This window comes from Neoarius graeffei, chromosome 24, assembly GCF_027579695.1.
Source record: "Neoarius graeffei isolate fNeoGra1 chromosome 24, fNeoGra1.pri, whole genome shotgun sequence".
In the NCBI taxonomy this organism is placed as follows: Eukaryota; Metazoa; Chordata; class Actinopteri; order Siluriformes; family Ariidae; genus Neoarius; species Neoarius graeffei.
In genome coordinates this window covers 49,671,214-49,691,956 of record NC_083592.1, presented here as the reverse complement: position 1 = coordinate 49,691,956, position 20,743 = coordinate 49,671,214, and the positions used below count along the sequence as shown (strand labels likewise).

The following is a 20,743-nucleotide window of genomic DNA, read 5'->3' as shown; positions in this document are numbered from 1 at the left end:
ACTGACGTTCACAGAGGCCACGCCTCCTTTACTACATTTGACATGCGCCGAGGCTACGCCTCCTTTACTGATTACATTTGACCTGTGATCGTCCCTTGGGACTGATGTTCACAGAGGCCACGCCTCCTTTACTGCAAATGACCAGTGATTATGCCACTTAGGACTGATGTTCACAAAGGCCATGCCTCCTTTACTACGTTTGACATGCGCTGAAGTCACGCCTCTTTTACTGCAATTGACCTGTGATTATGCCACTTGGGACTGACGTTCACAGAGGCCACTCCTCCTTTAGTACGTTTGACATGCACTGAGGCCACGCCTCCTTTATTACATTTGACCTGTGATTATGCCACTCGGAACTGACGTTCACAGAGGCCACGCCACTTTTACTACATTTGACATACGCCGAGGCTACGCCTCCTTTATTGATTACATTTGACCTGTGATCGTCACTTGGGACTGACGTTCACAGAGGCCACGCCTCCTTTACTGCAATTGACCTGTGATTATGCCACTCAGGACTGACATTCACAGAGGCCACGCCTCCTTTACTATTTGACATATGCCGAGGCTACGCCTCCTTTATTGATTACATTTGACCTGTGATCATCCCTTGGGACTGACGTTCACAGAGGCCACGCCTCCTTTACTGCAAATGACCAGTGGTTGTGCCACTCAGGATTGAAGTTCACAGAAACCACACCTCCTTTACTACGTTTGGCATGCGCTGAAGCCACGCCTCTTTTACTGCAATTGACCTGTGATTATGCCACTCGGGACTGACGTTCACAGAGGCCACGCCTCCTTTATTACATTGGACCTGTGACTGTGCCACTCGGGACTGACGTTCACAGGCGCCACGCCTCCTTTAGTACGTTTGACATGCACTGAGGCCACGTCTCCTTTATTACATTTGACCTGTGACTGTGCCACTCGGAACTGACGTTCACAGAGGCCACGCCACTTTTACTACATTTGACATGCACTGAGGCCACGCCTCCTTTATTGATTACATTTGACCTGTGATCGTCACTTGGGACTGACGTTCACAGAGGCCACACCTCCTTTACTACGTTTGACATGCACTGAGGCCACGCCTCCTTTAATACATTTGACTTGTGATTATGCCACTCAGGACTGATGTTCACAGAGGCTGCGCCTCCGTTATTACATTTGATGTGTGCTGAGGCCACGCCTCCTTTACTGCGATTGACCTGTGATTATGCCATTTGGGACTGGCATGCACAGAGGCCACGCCTCCTTTCACTGGTGCTGATAGATACAGGCTACGTCTCCATACTTAGGACTTACCTGCTCATAGGCCACGCCTTCTTCCTCTCAGGAGCTAATGAGTGCAGAGGCTCCGCCTCCTCTACTAGCACTAACAGTTGTTTTTGCCTCCAGTCTTATGGTTTTGAATTGGTGCAGGCATGTTATTTGTAATTGAACGTGTGTGTGTGTGTGTGTTTGTTTTGTATTTAGCACCCTACAGATGTGGATTACAGAGTCATGGCCACTTTCACAGAGTTCTACACCACACTGCTTGGCTTCGTCAACTTCCGTCTCTACCAAACCCTCAACCTCGTTTATCCGCCTAAGGTAGACACACACAGTACAGTAGATACACGTGTACACACACACACACACACACACACACACTTCCTACAGATGCACATTTTTTGCATTTTTCATTCATAGTTATACAGATGAATGACTAATTAAAGGAAACGAATATAACCCTTCCAGACTGGTGTACTGAATGCACAGTTAAGCCGTTAACATTGTGCCATTGTGCTCATGTGATGTACATCAAGACAATGGTACGAGTCTGAATGCTTGACTCCGACAGTAAACGGGTTCGGCGTGTCTCTTCCGCTGTGGGGGGCATTTATTTATTTTGCTGTCCTGGTTTGACTCCATTTGTACCCTTAGAGAGGTCATTGCAATCCAGTCAATTTCTTCAGCCTCCTCGATCACCTTTATTCTGAGATGCAGCATTTCTATCCTGGTGGGTGTGGTCTATTCCATAATGACTCCGCCCACATCCACAGGACACCAGGGCGCACTGAATGGTTTGATGAGGATGAAAATGATGTGGAGCGTATGCTATGACCTTCACTCACCAGAACTCAGCATAATTGAAGATTTTATGAGATTTAGGATTGACGTGTTCGAGCTCTTCAACACCGTGGAAACCATAACGGTGGGAAAAATCTGTCAGATTGTCTCTCGGGTCCATTCCAGAGAGCGCCAAGGAGTGTTAAAATGTTCTGTTTTGGTGGTTTGTGGTAACCTTACTAAGACACTTTGTTGGCTTTCCTTTAATTTATCACTCTTCTGTACTTATTAGGGATTTATATGATTGAAGGGATTATATAAGGGGGAAGTATGAAATACTTGTTAGTACTTGAAGTACTTTGCTGCTACGTCCGACCATTGCCTTATTTTTGTATTACACTACCTACAGTATTGTGTACGGAAGCCGAGAGAGGCCCTTCATATAATCCTTTTTTTTTTTAATTTACCTTGTTATCCCGAGATAACGACATAATTAATTCAGGATCTCGAGAAAACAACACAACTAATTCGAGATCTCGAGAAAACAAAACCGTTATTCCGAGATAATGACATAATTAATTCAGGATCTCGAGAAAACAACACAACTAATTCGAGATCTCGAGAAAACAAAACCGTTATTTCGAGATCTCGAGAAAACAAAACCGTTATTCCGAGATAACGACATAATTAATTCAGGATCTCGAGAAAACAAAACCGTTATTCCGAGATAACGACATAATTAATTCAGGATCTCGAGAAAACAACACAACTAATTCGAGATCTCGAGAAAACAAAACCGTTATTCCGAGATAACGACATAATTAATTCAGGATCTCGAGAAAACAACACAACTAATTCGAGATCTCGAGAAAACAAAACCGTTATTCCGAGATAACGACATAATTAATTCAGGATCTCGAGAAAACAACACAACTAATTCGAGATCTCGAGAAAACAAAACCGTTATTCGGAGATAACGACATAATTAATTCAGGATCTCGAGAAAACAACACAACTAATTCGAGATCTCGAGAAAACAAAACCGTTATTTCGAGATCTCGAGAAAACAAAACCGTTATTTCGAGATCTCGAGAAAACAAAACCGTTATTCCGAGATAACGACATAATTAATTCAGGATCTCGAGAAAACAACACAACTAATTTGAGATCTTGAGAAAACAAAACCGTTATTTCGAGATCTCGAGAAAACAAAACCGTTATTTCGAGATCTCGAGAAAACAAAACCGTTATTTCGAGATCTCGAGAAAACAAAACCGTTATTCCGAGATAACGACATAATTAATTCAGGATCTCGAGAAAACAACACAACTAATTCGAGATCTCGAGAAAACAAAACCGTTATTCCGAGATAACGACATAATTAATTCAGGATCTCGAGAAAACAACACAACTAATTCGAGATCTCGAGAAAACAAAACTGTTATTCCGAGATAACGACATAATTAATTCAGGATCTCGAGAAAACAACACAACTAATTCGAGATCTCGAGAAAACAAAACCGTTATTTCGAGATCTCGAGAAAACAAAACCGTTATTTCGAGATCTCGAGAAAACAAAACCGTTATTCCGAGATAACGACATAATTAATTCAGGATCTCGAGAAAACAACACAACTAATTTGAGATCTTGAGAAAACAAAACCGTTATTTCGAGATCTCGAGAAAACAAAACCGTTATTTCGAGATCTCGAGAAAACAAAACCGTTATTCCGAGATAACGACATAATTAATTCAGGATCTTGAGAAAACAACACAACTAATTTGAGATCTCGAGAAAACAAAACCGTTATTTCGAGATCTCGAGAAAACAAAACCATTATTTTGAGATCTCGAGAAAACAAAACCGTTATTCCGAGATAACGACATAATTAATTCAGGATCTCGAGAAAACAACACAACTAATTTGAGATCTCGGGAAAACAAAACCGTTATTCCGAGATAACGACATAATTAATTCAGGATCTCAAGAAAACAACACAACTAATTTGAGATCTCGAGAAAACAAAACTGTTATTTCGAGATCTCGAGAAAACAAATCCATTATTTCGAGATCTCAAGAAAACAAAACCGTTATTCCGAGATAACGACATAATTAATTCAGGATCTCGAGAAAACAACACAACTAATTCGAGATCTCGAGAAAACAAAACCGTTATTCCGAGATAACGACATAATTAATTCAGGATCTCGAGAAAACAACACAACTAATTCGAGATCTCGAGAAAACAAAACCGTTATTCCGAGATAACGACATAATTAATTCAGGATCTCGAGAAAACAACACAACTAATTCGAGATCTCGAGAAAACAAAACTGTTATTCCGAGATAACGACATAATTAATTCAGGATCTCGAGAAAACAACACAACTAATTCGAGATCTCGAGAAAACAAAACCGTTATTTCGAGATCTCGAGAAAACAAAACCGTTATTCCGAGATAACGACATAATTAATTCAGGATCTTGAGAAAACAACACAACTAATTCGAGATCTCGAGAAAACAAAACCGTTATTCCGAGATAACGACATAATTAATTCAGGATCTCAAGAAAACAACACAACTAATTCGAGATCTCGAGAAAACAAAACCGTTATTCCGAGATAACGACATAATTAATTCAGGATCTCGAGAAAACAACACAACTAATTCGAGATCTCGAGAAAACAAAACCGTTATTCCGAGATAACGACATAATTAATTCAGGATCTCGAGAAAACAACGCAACTAATTCGAGATCTCGAGAAAACAAAACTGTTATTCCGAGATAACGACATAATTAATTCAGGATCTCGAGAAAACAACACAACTAATTCGAGATCTCGAGAAAACAAAACCGTTATTTCGAGATCTCGAGAAAACAAAACCGTTATTTCGAGATCTCGAGAAAACAAAACCGTTATTCCGAGATAACGACATAATTAATTCAGGATCTCGAGAAAACAACACAACTAATTCGAGATCTCGAGAAAACAAAACCGTTATTCCGAGATAACGACATAATTAATTCAGGATCTCGAGAAAACAACACAACTAATTCGAGATCTCGAGAAAACAAAACCGTTATTCCGAGATAACGACATAATTAATTCAGGATCTCGAGAAAACAACACAACTAATTCGAGATCTCGAGAAAACAAAACCGTTATTTCGAGATCTCGAGAAAACAAAACCGTTATTTCGAGATCTCGAGAAAACAAAACCGTTATTTCGAGATCTCGAGAAAACAAAACCGTTATTTCGAGATCTCGAGAAAACAAAACCGTTATTTCGAGATCTCGAGAAAACAAAACCGTTATTCCGAGATAACGACATAATTAATTCAGGATCTCGAGAAAACAACACAACTAATTCGAGATCTCGAGAAAACAAAACTGTTATTCCGAGATAACGACATAATTAATTCAGGATCTCGAGAAAACAACACAACTAATTCGAGATCTCGAGAAAACAAAACCGTTATTCCGAGATAACGACATAATTAATTCAGGATCTCGAGAAAACAACACAACTAATTCGAGATCTCGAGAAAACAAAACCGTTATTTCGAGATCTCGAGAAAACAAAACCGTTATTTCGAGATCTCGAGAAAACAAAACCGTTATTTCGAGATCTCGAGAAAACAAAACCGTTATTTCGAGATCTCGAGAAAACAAAACCGTTATTTCGAGATCTCGAGAAAACAAAACCGTTATTTCGAGATCTCGAGAAAACAAAACCGTTATTCCGAGATAACGACATAATTAATTCAGGATCTCGAGAAAACGACACAACTAATTCGAGATCTCGAGAAAACAAAACCGTTATTTCGAGATCTCGAGAAAACAAAACCGTTATTTCGAGATCTCGAGAAAACAAAACCGTTATTCCGAGATAACGACATAATTAATTCAGGATCTTGAGAAAACAACACAACTAATTTGAGATCTCGAGAAAACAAAACCGTTATTTTGAGATCTCGAGAAAACAAAACCATTATTTCGAGATCTCGAGAAAACAAAACCGTTATTCCGAGATAACGACATAATTAATTCAGGATCTCGAGAAAACAACACAACTAATTTGAGATCTCGGGAAAACAAAACCGTTATTCCGAGATAACGACATAATTAATTCAGGATCTCAAGAAAACAACACAACTAATTTGAGATCTCGAGAAAACAACCGTTATTTCGAGATCTCGAGAAAACAAATCCATTATTTCGAGATCTCGAGAAAACAAAACCGTTATTTCGAGATCTCAAGAAAACAAAACAATTATTTCATGATCTCGAGTAAACTGCTGAGAAACGGTTCATTCAGGTGCGCCAAGAGACTTGTGATATGCTGACTTTGGGGCTATTTCTCATTCTGTATAGACGCAACTTTGGTCATTAGAATGTCTGGAATAATCGATCACCTAATAAGGCAATATTTTGATCAGGGGTCGACACAGGGAGAGATTGCATTAAGTCTTTTAATAAGGGATAATTTCAAAATTAGTCCGCGGCACCTCCGCAGAAGACTGGCCCGGCTTCGTCTCTACCGACGGAGATACAGTGATCCAGCTGAGATCATGAAATAATTGTTTTGTTTTCTCGAGATCTCGAAATAACGTTTTTGTTTTCTCGAGATCTCGAATTATTTGTGTTGTTTTCTCGAGATCCTGAATTAATTATGTCGTTATCTCGGGATAACAAGGTGAATAAAAAAAGATTATATGAAGGGCCTCTCGCTGCTTCCGTAATTTTGCCCTACATTTACCTTTATTTTGTACTATACTGTTTTTTGTTTTTTATTTTGCACTATATGTTGTTCATGCTCAGTTGAAGTCATTTTTAGACGAGCATGGTGTCCTGGAGGTCTTTCAGTCCGGTTTTAAAACTCTGCATAGCACAGAGTCAGCTCTATTAAGGGTTTTTAATGACATCCTCACGGCTAATGACTCTGGTGACCATGTAATTCTTGTTCTGTTGGACCTAACTGCGGCCTTTGACACTGTGGACCACAACACCTTAGTTGCTCGGTTACATCGCCTAGTGAGTATTCATGGTACTGCTCTGGAATGGTTAAAATCATATCTGGCTGACGGAAGCATGAGTGTAAGCCTTGGAAATTTGGAGTCCAGCTCTGCTCCACTGTTGTATGGGGTTCCACAGGGGTCCGTTTTAGGGCCGCTGCTTTTTTCTTTGTATTTATTGCCCCTGGGCTCCATCCTGAGAAAGCATGGCATCTCCTTTCATTGTTACGCAGACGATAGTCAGATATATGTGCCACTGAAGAAAAAAAAATGCTTTCTCCCTCACACCACTTCTGTCACGTCTCGAAGACATCAAGGCCTGGATGGCCTTGAACTTTTTAAATTTTAATGAAAATAAAACAGAAGTGATGGTGTTTGGCCCCAGCGGCTCTTGTGAACCCTCGCCTGTTGATTTGGGCCCTTTGGCAGACTATGTAAAGCCAACAGTCACAAACTTGGGTTTGAAGATGGACAGTGATTTTAAATTGGATCGGCAAATTAGTTCCGTAGTGAAGTCCAGCTTCTTTCAAATTAGGCAGCTGGCAAAGGTGAAGCCTTTTCTTGCACAAACGCACTTTGAGACAGTAATCCGTGCCTTCATAACATCTCGGCTGGATTACTGTCTCATCTCATCTCATTATCTGTAGCCGCTTTATCCTGTTCTACAGGGTCGCAGGCAAGCTGGAGCCTATCCCAGCTGACTACGGGCGAAAGGCGGGGTACACCCTGGACAAGTCGCCAGGTCATCACAGGGCTGACACATAGACACAGACAACCATTCACACTCACATTCACACCTACGGTCAATTTAGAGTCACCAGTTAACCTAACCTGCATGTCTTTGGACTGTGGGGGAAACCGGAGCACCCGGAGGAAACCCACGCGGACACGGGGAGAACATGCAAACTCCACACAGAAAGGCCCTCGCCGGCTACGGGGCTCGAACCCAGGACCTTCTTGCTGTGAGCCGACAGCGCTGGATTACTGTAATGCACTTTATTTTGGAGTCAGCCAGTCCTCCGTCGCACGTCTCCAGCTGGTGCAAAATGCAGCCGCTCGCCGCCTAACTGGAGCGCGTAAGAGGGAGCACATAACTCCCATCGTGGCCTCCCTCCACTGGCTGCCTGTGCACTTTTAGAGTCCATTTTAAGATTCTTTTATTTGTTTTTAAGTCTTTAAATGGTCTCGCCCCCCTCCTTACTTCTCTGAGCTCCTTCAACCCTACGCTCCTGCTCAGTGCCTCAGGTCAGCTGATCTGCTGCTCCTGGAGGTGCCGAGGTCCAAACGGAAGCTCAGAGGGGACAGAGCTTCCTCCACTGCTGCTCCAAAATTATGGAACGAGCTACCATTGCACATTAGGCAAGCCTCCTCACTGTCCATTTTTAAAACCAGTCTTAAAACCCATTTTTACTCCTTGGCCTTTAACTCCGCTTGAGACTCTGCTCTTGTTTTAGTGTTTTATGGTTTGCTTTTATTGTTTCGAATTGTTTTTAAAAACAACGAAACAACTATTCTTCTGTCTGTTTTATTTATTTCATTGCTTTTAATTGTTTTATGTCTTTACTGTATGTACAGCACTTTGTTTTCAACCACGGTTGTTTTAAAGTGCTATATACACTACTGTTCAAAAGTTTGGGGTCACTTTGAAATGTCCTTATTTTTGAAAGAAAAGCACTGTTCTTTTCAATGAAGATCACTTTAAACTAATCAGAAATCCACTCTATACATTGCTAATGTGGTAAATGACTATTCTAGCTGCAAATGTCTGGTTTTTGGTGCAATATCTCCATAGGTGTATAGAGGCCCATTTCCAGCAACTCTCACTCCAGTGTTCTAATGGTACAATGTGTTTGCTCATTGCCTCAGAAGGCTAATGGATGATTAGAAAACCCTTGTACAATCATGTTAGCACAGCTGAAAACAGTTGAGCTCTTTAGAGAAGCTATAAAACTGACCTTCCTTTGAGCAGATTGAGTTTCTGGAGCATCACATTTGTGGGGTCGATTAAATGCTCAAAATGGCCAGAAAAATGTCTCGACTATAGTTTCCGTTCATTTTACAACTTATGGTGGGAAATAAAAGTGTGACTTTTCATGGAAAACACAAAATTGTCTGGGTGACCCCAAACTTTTGAACGGTAGTGTAAATAAAGTTGAGTTGTGTATATTGCCTTTACTTTGTATTATTTCTTCCGCCTATTTATTTATTTGTAATTGGCATTCATGGTGGACAGCAAACTAAGAATTTCATTGTGCAAGAGGACATGTCCTTACTGTGCATATGACAAACACTTTGACTTGACTTGTGCCTTAAAAAAAAAAAATTTAAAAAAGCAACCGTATCCCGAGACGTTGGATGTAGAGCAATTCCAGCGTTATGGACGTGACACTTGAACTCAAAATGGCAACAAATGACCCAGTGCATGTTTTATTGTCTCCCAGTATTTAAACAGGTGTTGCATATTTTAAGGCTGTACCATACTGGAGAAGTGATAGAACAAGAACAATTCCCATAGTACATCTAGGGCATGCCAGAAAATGCCAATAAAAGATGCGTTATGGATGTGACAGAAAAAGTATCACTTTTCTTGGGTGACTGTACATTTTTATCAAACTCTGTGAAATTGTAAACCTAATGTCAAAATGGAGATATCCATTTGATAGAGGGGTCCAAGGTGAATTTTAAAAAATCTTTGTTTAAAATATTTTGTATTTCATGCAGAGTTTCGGAAGGAAAAGTCAGCGTTATGGATGTGACGAAATTCCGTTACGGATGTGACACGTCTGAAATAGACATGGCGTATGTTTAGAAAATCAGCAATTTAACCACCATAACCCTTTGAAAAACTCTCTAAATATCAGCTAAAACTATCAAAGTTCTTAAATAATATTTAGGATGGCTATTGTTTTGCTGTTTTGTGGATTTTAGCATACATTTCTGTGGCTTGTGGCAATAATATAGAATTGTACATGATCAAAGTTGATTTTAGCTTGGGGTTTACATTATAAGAAAGAAAGACTGACAGTGACATTAGGTGATCAAAATATTTATTTATTTATTTATTTGTTTATTTATTTAGTTTGTTTAGTTTGAAATTTGGGATCTCCTGTGAGGTTGACATTTACATGGAATTGCCCTGTATATAAGATCTCGGATGGTGCAGTGAGGTTTCAAACAAACACTCATTAAAATCAGTGAAGGTCTGTTGGGGGGGGGCATTTACTTTTGGATAGTACACTGTGTCTGCATGTCTAATACGCGCTTTTTTTTTTCCTTTGTTTTAGCTTGATGGCAAAGGGGAGTCAGATCTGAAAGCTGAATTTGAGGAGGACTATGCCATGGATTCGGAGAGCTACCTGGAGGTTTTGAGATCTTTTTGTTTCTATTGTTTATCATCATCTCTGCCTACGTTCTTTTCACCCCGATTTAAGCCATTGAACTAAAACCCAAGTGTGTGTGTGTGTGGTGCAGAAACTGTCAGCGCTGAGCGCCAGTCTGGCTCGTGCCGTCTCCACGGCTGAAGAAGAGGAAGCAGAAATGGACCATTTCCCCGCTGAAGGGGTGAGAGATGATTAAACCGGTCTTCGCCATCATGTTCCGGTTAAAGCTGGATCTGTTTTGTTTAGTGTTGTGCGAATGTGAAAGTAGCACGTATTTGTGTTAAAGCTCCTGGTGTCTAAGGAACCATTACAGATTTCACACTTTTACCTGCAGGTGTTGCAGCGGGGAGCTGGTCACTCAGGTTACACAGTTGGATATTAACAAACATGATGGCACGAGAGCAGTCGTGTACACCATTAAAGGCAGAGGTGGAAAGAGTACTAAAATATTATACTCAAGTACAAGTACTGTTACTCTGATGAAATTTTACTTAAGTACAAGTAAAGTTACCAGACAAAAAATCTACTCAAGTAAAAAGTAGATCATTTAAAATGTACTTTGAGTAAAAGTAAAACGTTACTTTTAACAATGGGTGTTTTCTGCCTCCATTGTGTTGTGCAAAAATGAAAAAGAAGAGGAAACAAGGATATATGTACATCTCAACCCAGATGTTTTATTTAAAGGAAGTGTATCAAATTGAATGCTTAGGATAATGCTGCATTAAAACTGAGACAAACAAAAAAGGTCAATACACAGTCATGTCGTTTACATCTCCCTGACCACACACAAAGCATTGTACACGAAATATGAAACTGAAACGTTGCACCGAAATCTCGTAGCTTGCCTGTGTGCACTGTGTGTTATTGAACAATTCAATTCAAACATTATTTGTTTTGCTTAGTATTCCTTTCTGGCCTGTTGGATGTAGAATGGTAGGAGGACTGATCACGTCAGGTTGGCGAGCTAACTTGCTTGCATGATTAGCCAACCGAATAACAGTCCAGTTACCGTTATGTTACAGTACCAACAGGTTGCTACTTCAACATTAGCAATGCCATCCACTATTTTTGGAATATAACCAGCCTATTGTCGGTTTTACTATGGAAAGGAAACATTATGATCAGGGGCGCAGATACGTTTTTTGAACTGGGGGGGACAAAAAACTGGGGGGGACAAAGCTGCCAGCAAACCAACCCCGATATGCCTGTCAAACTTGTTGTGGGTAACCATAGCAACCAAGCTTGAGCTCGCAACCTGTGCAGTCTGCGCAGCTCAACCAACCGAATATCAGTCTTTGTTTTGTTTTATGTGAGTTGTTGCAACTATGTATACACTGCTGTGCACCTCAATAAACCGAATGGTAATTAGTCTTTTGATTTTTCCGTGAGGTTTGCCTTATGCAAAGAAAGACAGCATAGACGTTTTTTCCTCCCTATAAGTGGGGGGGACCGAACGAGGTGAATTTAAATCTGGGTGGGACGAATCCCACCCGTCCCACCCTCTATCTGCGCCCGTGATTATGATGCCAATGACAATACTTACCTCAACATGCTTGCGCAGATTAGACGTCGAATTTTTGTATGCCGCAATGGTTGTCTTCTTGGGCGCACACAATCTGCATTGCATAATGAAACTGTCACCCCTTTTCTCTACGAAGCTGAAGTGATCACGTATGTAGGGCTAGGGGTGCACTTCATTATTGGAAGAAATTGCATTTTCTGCAGGGTCGTCCACCACAGGTTCCTCGGTCTCCTCCATGTCCGCAGGGGCGCTTTATCAACACCCGTGGCCCAGGGGCTAGGCCCCTCATAGGCTACCTGTCAACCCTACCCTTACCGTTGGCCAGGAAAACACTCTTATTTTATTTGCAATACGTGTCAAGCATTTACAGTGTAAGCGTGTAATTAGCCTAGAAGCCTACGATAGGTTACGTTTGGCTCAGCGTAGCTGCGCAAGGCCCACGCTCACATCGCTCAACACATCCGACCACAGAGGGAGAGAAGAATGCGCGCATTATCATTACAGAGCCGGTTCTGATTATTACCACGGACAGGACAGTGATACTACGTAACTTTCACGCAGGGGCATGGCCAGAGATAACCACACAAGCGCGCGTGTGCTATAATGTAGACCTATGTGTTGTAAACATAAAACACACACACCTACAGACAAGCCCTTTTAAAAAATAAAATACATAAAAATAGCTCGGCGGCATGAAAACAAACATTCACTGCAAGTCAAGGTACTTGGCTCGGCGGCCACATGAAACGTAAACACCATGGACAGCGGCCAAACTCCTAACTCTACAGACCGAAATACACGAAACCAAGTCCTACTAGGGTCTATTTTACCGATCTATGTTCAAGCATCATGCAAGTCTTCCTTCTCCTTGAATAAGACCGTGCATTCAACTGCCTTTTTGACATGACTGCATCAAAATACCATTTGCAACAATATTTCACGCACTCCATCAAGAAAAAAGTTAAACATGAACATGGGCATACTGTTTTGAGCATACGATTTTTTTATAAAGAAACTAGCTACATCAAAGTCCTTCAATAAACCCATCCTTTAGCGCAGGGGTTCTCAACCTTTTGCAACCTGGGCCCCACCAAAGCTGGTTCATTGCAGTTGGGGGCCCCTCTTCTCGCCCCGCCCCCATCCCCCCCCCCAAACACACTCACCCGCAGTGACGCCACCCGACCTACAGCACCTTATATCGACCGATAGATAGATAGATAGATAGATAGATAGATAGATAGATAGATAGATAGATAGATAGATAGATAGCCCTGGGCTAGATTATTATTATTATTATTATTAGTAGTAGTAGTAGCAGCAGTAGTAGCATTATCCATTCCATAGAAATACATAGGCCTATTATCATTATTAGGCTATTGTTATAATTGGCAGTAGCACCACATTTCTAATCTGCTTTCGGGCATTATTATTATTATTAGGCCTATTATTATTATTATTATTATTATTATTATTGCTGTTGTTGGTTGTTGATATTATTATTATTATTATTATTATTATTATGCTATTATTATTAATAGGCATTATTATTATTATTATTAGTGTTTTTATTAGGTATTTTATTAGGCTTATCATTAGCTGGCTATTGATATAATTGGGAATTGGGACCAGGCGTGAATTTAGGTTTTACTTTTTACTGTGCCTTTGTGACGTGTGTAATAAAGTTGTAACGATAAGTCTGTAGTAGGCTAAGGGGGCTAACCAGAGGGAACGTATGGGGCTTATCAGTGAGAAACACGATCGATATCTTTATTCGGGGATTTTATAGTTGCAAATTTTAACGAGGTGTGAATGGTGTACTTACTCGTGTGTGTGTGTGTGTGTTAATGTGTGTGTGTGTGGGACAGTTGGATTTTTCACACGCAGGGTGAAAAAGGCAAAGGGGTAGTAGACTAGCAGTAAGAAAACAACAAAAACAACAAATTATTTGGGTAGAGCTGAAATGGGGAAAGCAAAAATACAGTGTGGGGTAGTAGTCTTTAAAAAGACTGTTTGGGTTTTGCGCTGTATCGATGGATTGATGATAGTAGACTAGCGAGAGTCGGCACGAGTTAACTCGGCAAGAAACCAGACTAGTGTGTGTGTGGCAAGCACTCACACGGTGGCCACGGTATGCAGACTCACTCACGTGACGTTGCGTCATGTTCGCGTCACGGGCTTAAAATAACCTACACACAAGATTTTATGATAGATTGATGATAGATTTTATAATAGTATTGATTTGTATGTAATAGTCCAATGTCCTGCATTTTGACATGGGTAAATGTGTTGCATCTGCTTAGCTACTATAGCCTGTTAGCCCCAGATTTTTTTTTTCCTTCATACATGAAGCCTACTCGCGACCCCCCTGGAGTACCTCCGCGCCCCACCAGGGGGGCGCGCCCCCCCGGTTGAGAACCACTGCTTTAGCGCAAATGAGCTTAACCTAGTTCAAAGCATGACGCTAGCAGTAGCTGCATAAGGCAAAATCATGTGGGCCTTTCGTCAACAACAAGCCACGTCGGGCAAACATTAATAATCAAGTGTCCTTACCTTAAAACGCTGTCTTGACCACAGAACTTCTCAAGTATTTCACTTAAATCCACACGGGTTAACAACACACCCAACACAGCTAGCGAGAAATGTGGATCTGCGCTAGCTTTGTATTGCTGTTTCCCTCAGTATGCTTACTCTGTCTGCTGCCCGAACTGTGAACATTATAGGCTACAATCTTTTCATCAGTTTCTTCAGTAGATGCCGTTTTAGACATTTTATTATCCCCATCGAAATATGCTATTATACTAACAGGATTATAACTCAAATCACACGACACGTATTCAAATCACAACTGATTTATTTTACTGTTGGACAGATCATAGCATATCTAGCCTAGCTGCACATAGCCTAGCTGCTGGTAGGCTGATAACTGATAAGTAGCTGATATTCTGAACAGATTGGTGATCCTTACCTTAAAAAAGTCTGTGACTTTAGGCAACGATTCTATCATTACCTGCATCTCTCTCTTTTTTTTCCTTTTATGCGCCCCGCTAACATGTGAACGCTTCATCTTTCAAAGCCTCTAAATTTGTCTCAGTAGTCTGCAGTCTTTGGCGCGCTTGCGTGCGTGACGTTACATTTTGTTCCATTTTATTCTGGTAAAGTTGTGGGTGTTCGTTTCGCGAACCACATCCACCATGTCTCTTACAGCAGGCTACTGTGCGCTCATTTATTTCTAACCTTATTTCTATCCGTACATTAATGTAGGCCCACGATTCTGACAGTTTATTATTTTATTAATATTACAAGGCCCCTGATTGGCTGTGGCCCAGGGGCTTGAGCCCCCCGAAGCCCCCCCTCCTTAAAGAGCCGGTGCATGCCCGCCATCGTCTGTGTGAGACTCGCGCGCGCGACAACTGTCCTTCCCGTGATTCATTTCCAGAACGCATTTCCCCTTCTCCATTTTAGCCTTTTTTTATTTTTTATTTAGTTATTTTTTTTTACTCAGTAACGGTTGTGATGTAAAATGTACCGAAGTACACTACTTAAAAGAAAACATACTTACAGTGGTGCTTGAAAGTTTGTGAACCCTTTAGAATTTTCTATATTTCTACATAAATATGACCTAAACCATCATCAGATTTTCACACAAGTTCTAAAAGTAGATAAAGAGAACCCAGTTAAACAAATGAGACAAAAATATTTTACTTGGTCATTTATTTATTGAGGAAAACGATCCAATATTACATATCTATGAGTGGCAAAAGTATGTGAACCTCTAGGATTAGCAGTTAATTTGAAGCTGAAATTAGAGTCAGGTGTTTTCAATCAATGGGATGACAATCAGGTGTGAGTGGGCACCCTGTTTTATTTAAAGAACAGGGATCTATCAAAGTCTGATCTTCACAACACATGTTTGTGGAAGTGTATCATGGCACGAACAAAGGAGATTTCTGAGGACCTCAGAAAAAGCGTTGTTGATGCTCATCAGGCTGGAAAAGGTTACAAAACCATCTCTAAAGAGTTTGGACTCCACCAATCCACAGTCAGACAGATTGTGTACAAATGGAGGAAATTCAAGACCATTGTTACCCTCCGTAGGAGTGCTCGACCAACAAAGATCACTCCAAGAACAAGGCGTGTAATAGTCGGCGAGGTCACAAAGGACCCCAGGGTAACTTCTAAGCAACTGAAGACCTCTCTGACATTGGCTAATGTTCATGTTCATGAGTCCACCATCAGGAGAACACTGAACAACAATGGTGTGCATGGCAAGGTTGCAAGGAGAAAACCACTGCTTTCCAAAAAGAATATTGCTGCTCATCTGAAGTTTGCTAAAGATCATGTGGACAAGCCAGAAGGTTATTGGAAAAATGTTGTTTTGTGGACGGATGAGACCAAAATAGAACTTTTTGGCTTAAATGAGAAGCGTTATGTTTGGAGAAAGGAAAACACTGCATTCCAGCATAAGAACCTTATCCCATCTGTGAAACATGGTGGTGGTAGTATCATGGTTTGGGCCTGTTTTGCTGCATCTGGGTCAGAGTGGCTTGCCATCATTGATGGAACAATGAATTCTGAATTATACCAGCGAATTCTAAAGGAAAATGTCAGGACATCTGTCCATGAACTGAATCTCAAGAGAAGGTGGGTCATGCAGCAAGAAAATGACCCTAAGCACACAAGTCGTTCTACCAAAGAATGGTTAAAGAAGAATAAAGTTAATGTTTTGGAATGGCCAAGTCAAAGTCCTGACCTTAATCCAATGGAAATGTTGTGGAAGGACCTGAAGCGAGCAGTTCATGTGAGGAAACCCACCAACATCCCAGAGTTGAAGCTGTTCTGTATGGAGGAACGGGCTAAAATTCCTCCAAGCCGGTGTGCAGGACTGATCAACAGTTACCGCAAACGTTTAGTTGCAGTTATTGCTGCACAAGGGGGTCACACCAGATACTGAAAGCAAAGGTTCACATACTTTTGCCACTCATGGATATGTAATATTGGATCATTTTCTTCAATAAATAAATGACCAAGTATAATATGTTTGTCTCATTTGTTTAACTGGGTTCTCTTTATCTACTTTTAGGACTTGTGTGAAAATCTGATGATGTTTTAGGTCATATTTATGCAGAAATATAGAAAATTCTAAAGGGTTCACAAACTTTCAAGCACCACTGTAAGTAAAAGTATACTCTCTTTAAAAATTACTTGAAAAAGTATAAGTACACAAAAAAGCTACTCAAGTACAGTAACGTGAGTAATGTAATTCGTTACTTTCCACCTCTGATTAAAGGAGAGGAGAACTCGGTTCTAGGAACACGATAGCCATAAAATTGTGAAGTACGGGGTTAATTAACACGGGTCTTAACTTTAAAGGAGAACTGAAGGCAAATTTTTTTTATTATCAAAATTCTATTTATCTCATTTTATTAAATATAGGAATGCATTTTTTGATCGCTATTTTGTCACTGCTATAGCAAGTTATGAGTGAAATATGCTCTGTAATATATCAGTCCATATGTCAGAGCAATGGCCGTAAACGAGATTCGTCGAGACCTGTACGAGACATCATAGGACGGAAGTAAATCGTACAGCGGAAATCAAAGCGACCAACATCTGCCGATGTCGTCAAAAGACGCGTGCGTCCTCTTTCGAATGCTGACGTAATCAAGCCGGAAGTTTTGTTTGTTTTGATAGTAGGCAGTAATCGTCATTTTTTTAAACTCGTTTTTGTGCAATACTTCGTTTGGAAAACAGTTTTCAAAACGGCGGTACTGACACCTGGCTGACACTTGATGCAGATAATTGACGCCTGCCGTAGACCAAACGAACTAAATTCAACATGGCTAAAAACCGAATAGGCCGATAAGTATAATATTTAATTGCAATTAGTTGCTAATACGGGCGGCACGGTGGTGTAGTGGTTAGCGCTGTCGCCTCACAGCAAGAAGGTCCGGGTTCAAGCCCAGCGACCGGTGAGGGCCTTTCTGTGTGGAGTTTGCATGTTCTCCCCGTGTCCGCGTGGGTTTCCTCCGGGTGCTCCGGTTTCCCCCCACAGTCCAAAGACATGCAGGTTAGGTTAACTGGTGACTTTAAAGGGGTGTTCACACGGCAACTTTTACTCCGGTGTAGCACCGGGGCTGCCCCGGTAGAGCGTTCACACGGTACAAAGTTATACCGGTGTAGCCCCTGAAAGCTGCTTAAACCGGTGCAAATCTAACCCTGCTCGGGAGGTGGTTTAAGAAATTTACTCCGGAGTAAATGCTAGTTTGCGGGGCAGCACCGATATAAAATGGGACGTCTGAACGCTACAGGTGTAGACTCGCTACGCGTGAGTAGAGTTGATTACATACGGGCATTGCATAATTTGCATCCTGGTATTTTGCGCTTCCAAAATGGCGAATATCAACAACAACAGAACTGCGTGTCTTCCAGTGTTGCCAGATTGGGCGGTTTTAAGTGCATTTTGGTGGATTTGAACATATTTTAGGCTGGAAAACGTCAGCAGTATCTGGCAACACTGGTGTCTTCATCCACGTTGTTTTCCCGGCGCTTGGTGATGCCATGACAACCGGGAAAAGGAAGTACATTTTCACGCATGTGCATATTTAATTTCCGCATTATTACTATCGTATAGCACGGTCGCAAAAACTGCCGTGTGAACGCAAGTGGGGCTGCACCGGTGCTAACACGCTTCTCTCTAGTAAGCAGGTTTGTGACGTGTGAACGCTCCACAAAATTTACACCGGTGTAAGATATATCGCAACAAAATACATCGGTGCAGCATCGATGCAAATATGTGCCGTGTGAACACCCCTTAAACTGACCGTAGGTGTGAATGTGAGTGTGAATGGTTGTCTGTGTCGATGTGTCAGCCCTGTGATGACCTGGCGACTTGTCCTGGGTGTACCCCGCCTTTCGCCCGTAGTCAGCTGGGATAGGCTCCAGCTTGCCTGCGACCCTGTAGAACAGGATAAAGCAGCTAGAGATAATGTTGGGATGGATGGATAGTTGCCAGTACGAGTCACGATATAAGGTTAATAAAATCGAAAATGTAATTGAATAACGCGTTAATTAAGAAATAAATCAAGTTTAAAAATGATTTCAGTTCTCCTTTAAGAGTTTTTGAGCTGAAGGTGCCTTTGAAATCAAGTACCTGCAGCTTAATGTTATCGACAACAAAAAAAGGGGGAAAAATGCAAAATAGTTTTGGAAATATTCTCGGTTTAATTTTGTTAAAAATTTTGATGACCCGTCTTGTACTAGTCTTGTGTTCCTCCACATATGACCCGCCCCAGGGGCATGTCTTGCCCCGCAAAACCATAAAATATGGTTTCTGTGTACTTTTTTTGATGTGCGTCTTCTTCAGTGACTGTAAAATACTGCAAAAAAGTGAAGCCACTACAGGTCTGGCACCCCTGCTGGCTGTCTATGGTATAACATGTAGCTCTGCACATCCCATGTGTTTCAACAACAAATTTATTTTCCATGTCCTGTTTCTCGCCTAAACTGTCTTTCCATCACCCTAGATGACGCGCCCAGCCTTGGTATTGGGCGAAAGGGGCGGGCCTACCCAATGAGTAGGTGTACCTGACCTTGACTTTGAGTCTTATCTCTACAGCGGAGATTCTGGCTCCAAATTTGATAACACAGCGGAGTCATTTTGGCTTCATTTTTTTATACAACAGAACGGCGTAAAGCCACGGCATCCATGTTTTGTTTTTTGGGGTTTTTTTTACAATCATTGGTTTTCTCGCACATTATTTTCCAACCCTTTTTTGATTTGATGGGTTTTCGTTTAAAAGAGGGTGGGGTTTGTGCTTGTTGGCCGTTTGGTTAGAGGAGATTTTCATGGAGTGATGAGCGTCAGACTGAAGTCCGTGTTTGTTTTTGGTGCCTTCAGGAGGACATGGAGAAGATGGAGGCGAGGGTGAAGGCGCAGCAGGAGGAGAACAGACACAAGAAGCTCTTCGAGGGCCTGAAGTTCTTCCTGAACAGAGAAGTGCCGAGAGAGTCTCTGGCTTTCTTGCTGAGGTGATCAGGAATAGTAGATTTAACACGTGTCGAGCCCATTCTGTAATTGCGGGTACATTTCAAGCGTTGACTCTGTTAGTCGTCGTCAACTCTGTTGTCGTTAAACCAGGCGATCCGTTCGCAGAACTGACGATAACGGAGTTGACACCACCTCCTTAACTCCTAACTCCACATGCTAATGTCAGACTAGCTACCTCATGGCATGTATTAAAACAGAATTCTCTGGATTTTAATCCTGTTATTGTTTTTAAAAAATGAGCGAGAGATTCACTCGAATATCACAATTATGGAAGCCGTGAGAGGCCCTTCATATAATCTTTTTTTATTCACCTTGTTATCCCGTGATAACGACATAATTAATTCAGGATCTCGAGAGAACAACACAACTAATTCGAGATCTCGAGAAAACAAAACCGTTATTCCTTGATCTCGAGAAAACAAAATTATTCCATGATCTCAGCTGGATCACTGTATCTCCGTCGGTAGAGACGAAGCCGGGCCAGTCTTCTGCGGAGGTGCCGCGGACTAATTTTGAAATGATCCCTTATTAAAAGACTTAATGCAATCTCTCCCTGTGTCAACCCCTGATCAAAATATTGCCTTATTAGGTGATCGATTATTCCAGACATTCTAATGACCAAAGTTGCGTCTATACAGAATGAGAAATAGCCTCAAAGTCAGCATATCACAAGTCTCTTGGCGCACCTGAATGAACCGTTTCTCAGCTGTTTACTCG

General features: G+C 41.3%; 1 protein-coding gene across 1 annotated transcript in view; it reads left to right on the top strand.

The window, feature by feature from the left end:
- The window catches only part of pes (pescadillo), an 83,270-nt gene that overhangs the window by 39,331 nt on the left and 23,196 nt on the right, over positions 1–20,743 (top strand). Inside the window, exons 7-10 of the mRNA XM_060907427.1 lie at positions 1,483–1,599; positions 10,362–10,439; positions 10,549–10,638; positions 19,877–20,007. Coding sequence (XP_060763410.1) covers positions 1,483–1,599; positions 10,362–10,439; positions 10,549–10,638; positions 19,877–20,007 — 416 coding nt within the window. The remainder of the gene's footprint in view (positions 1–1,482; positions 1,600–10,361; positions 10,440–10,548; positions 10,639–19,876; positions 20,008–20,743) is intronic.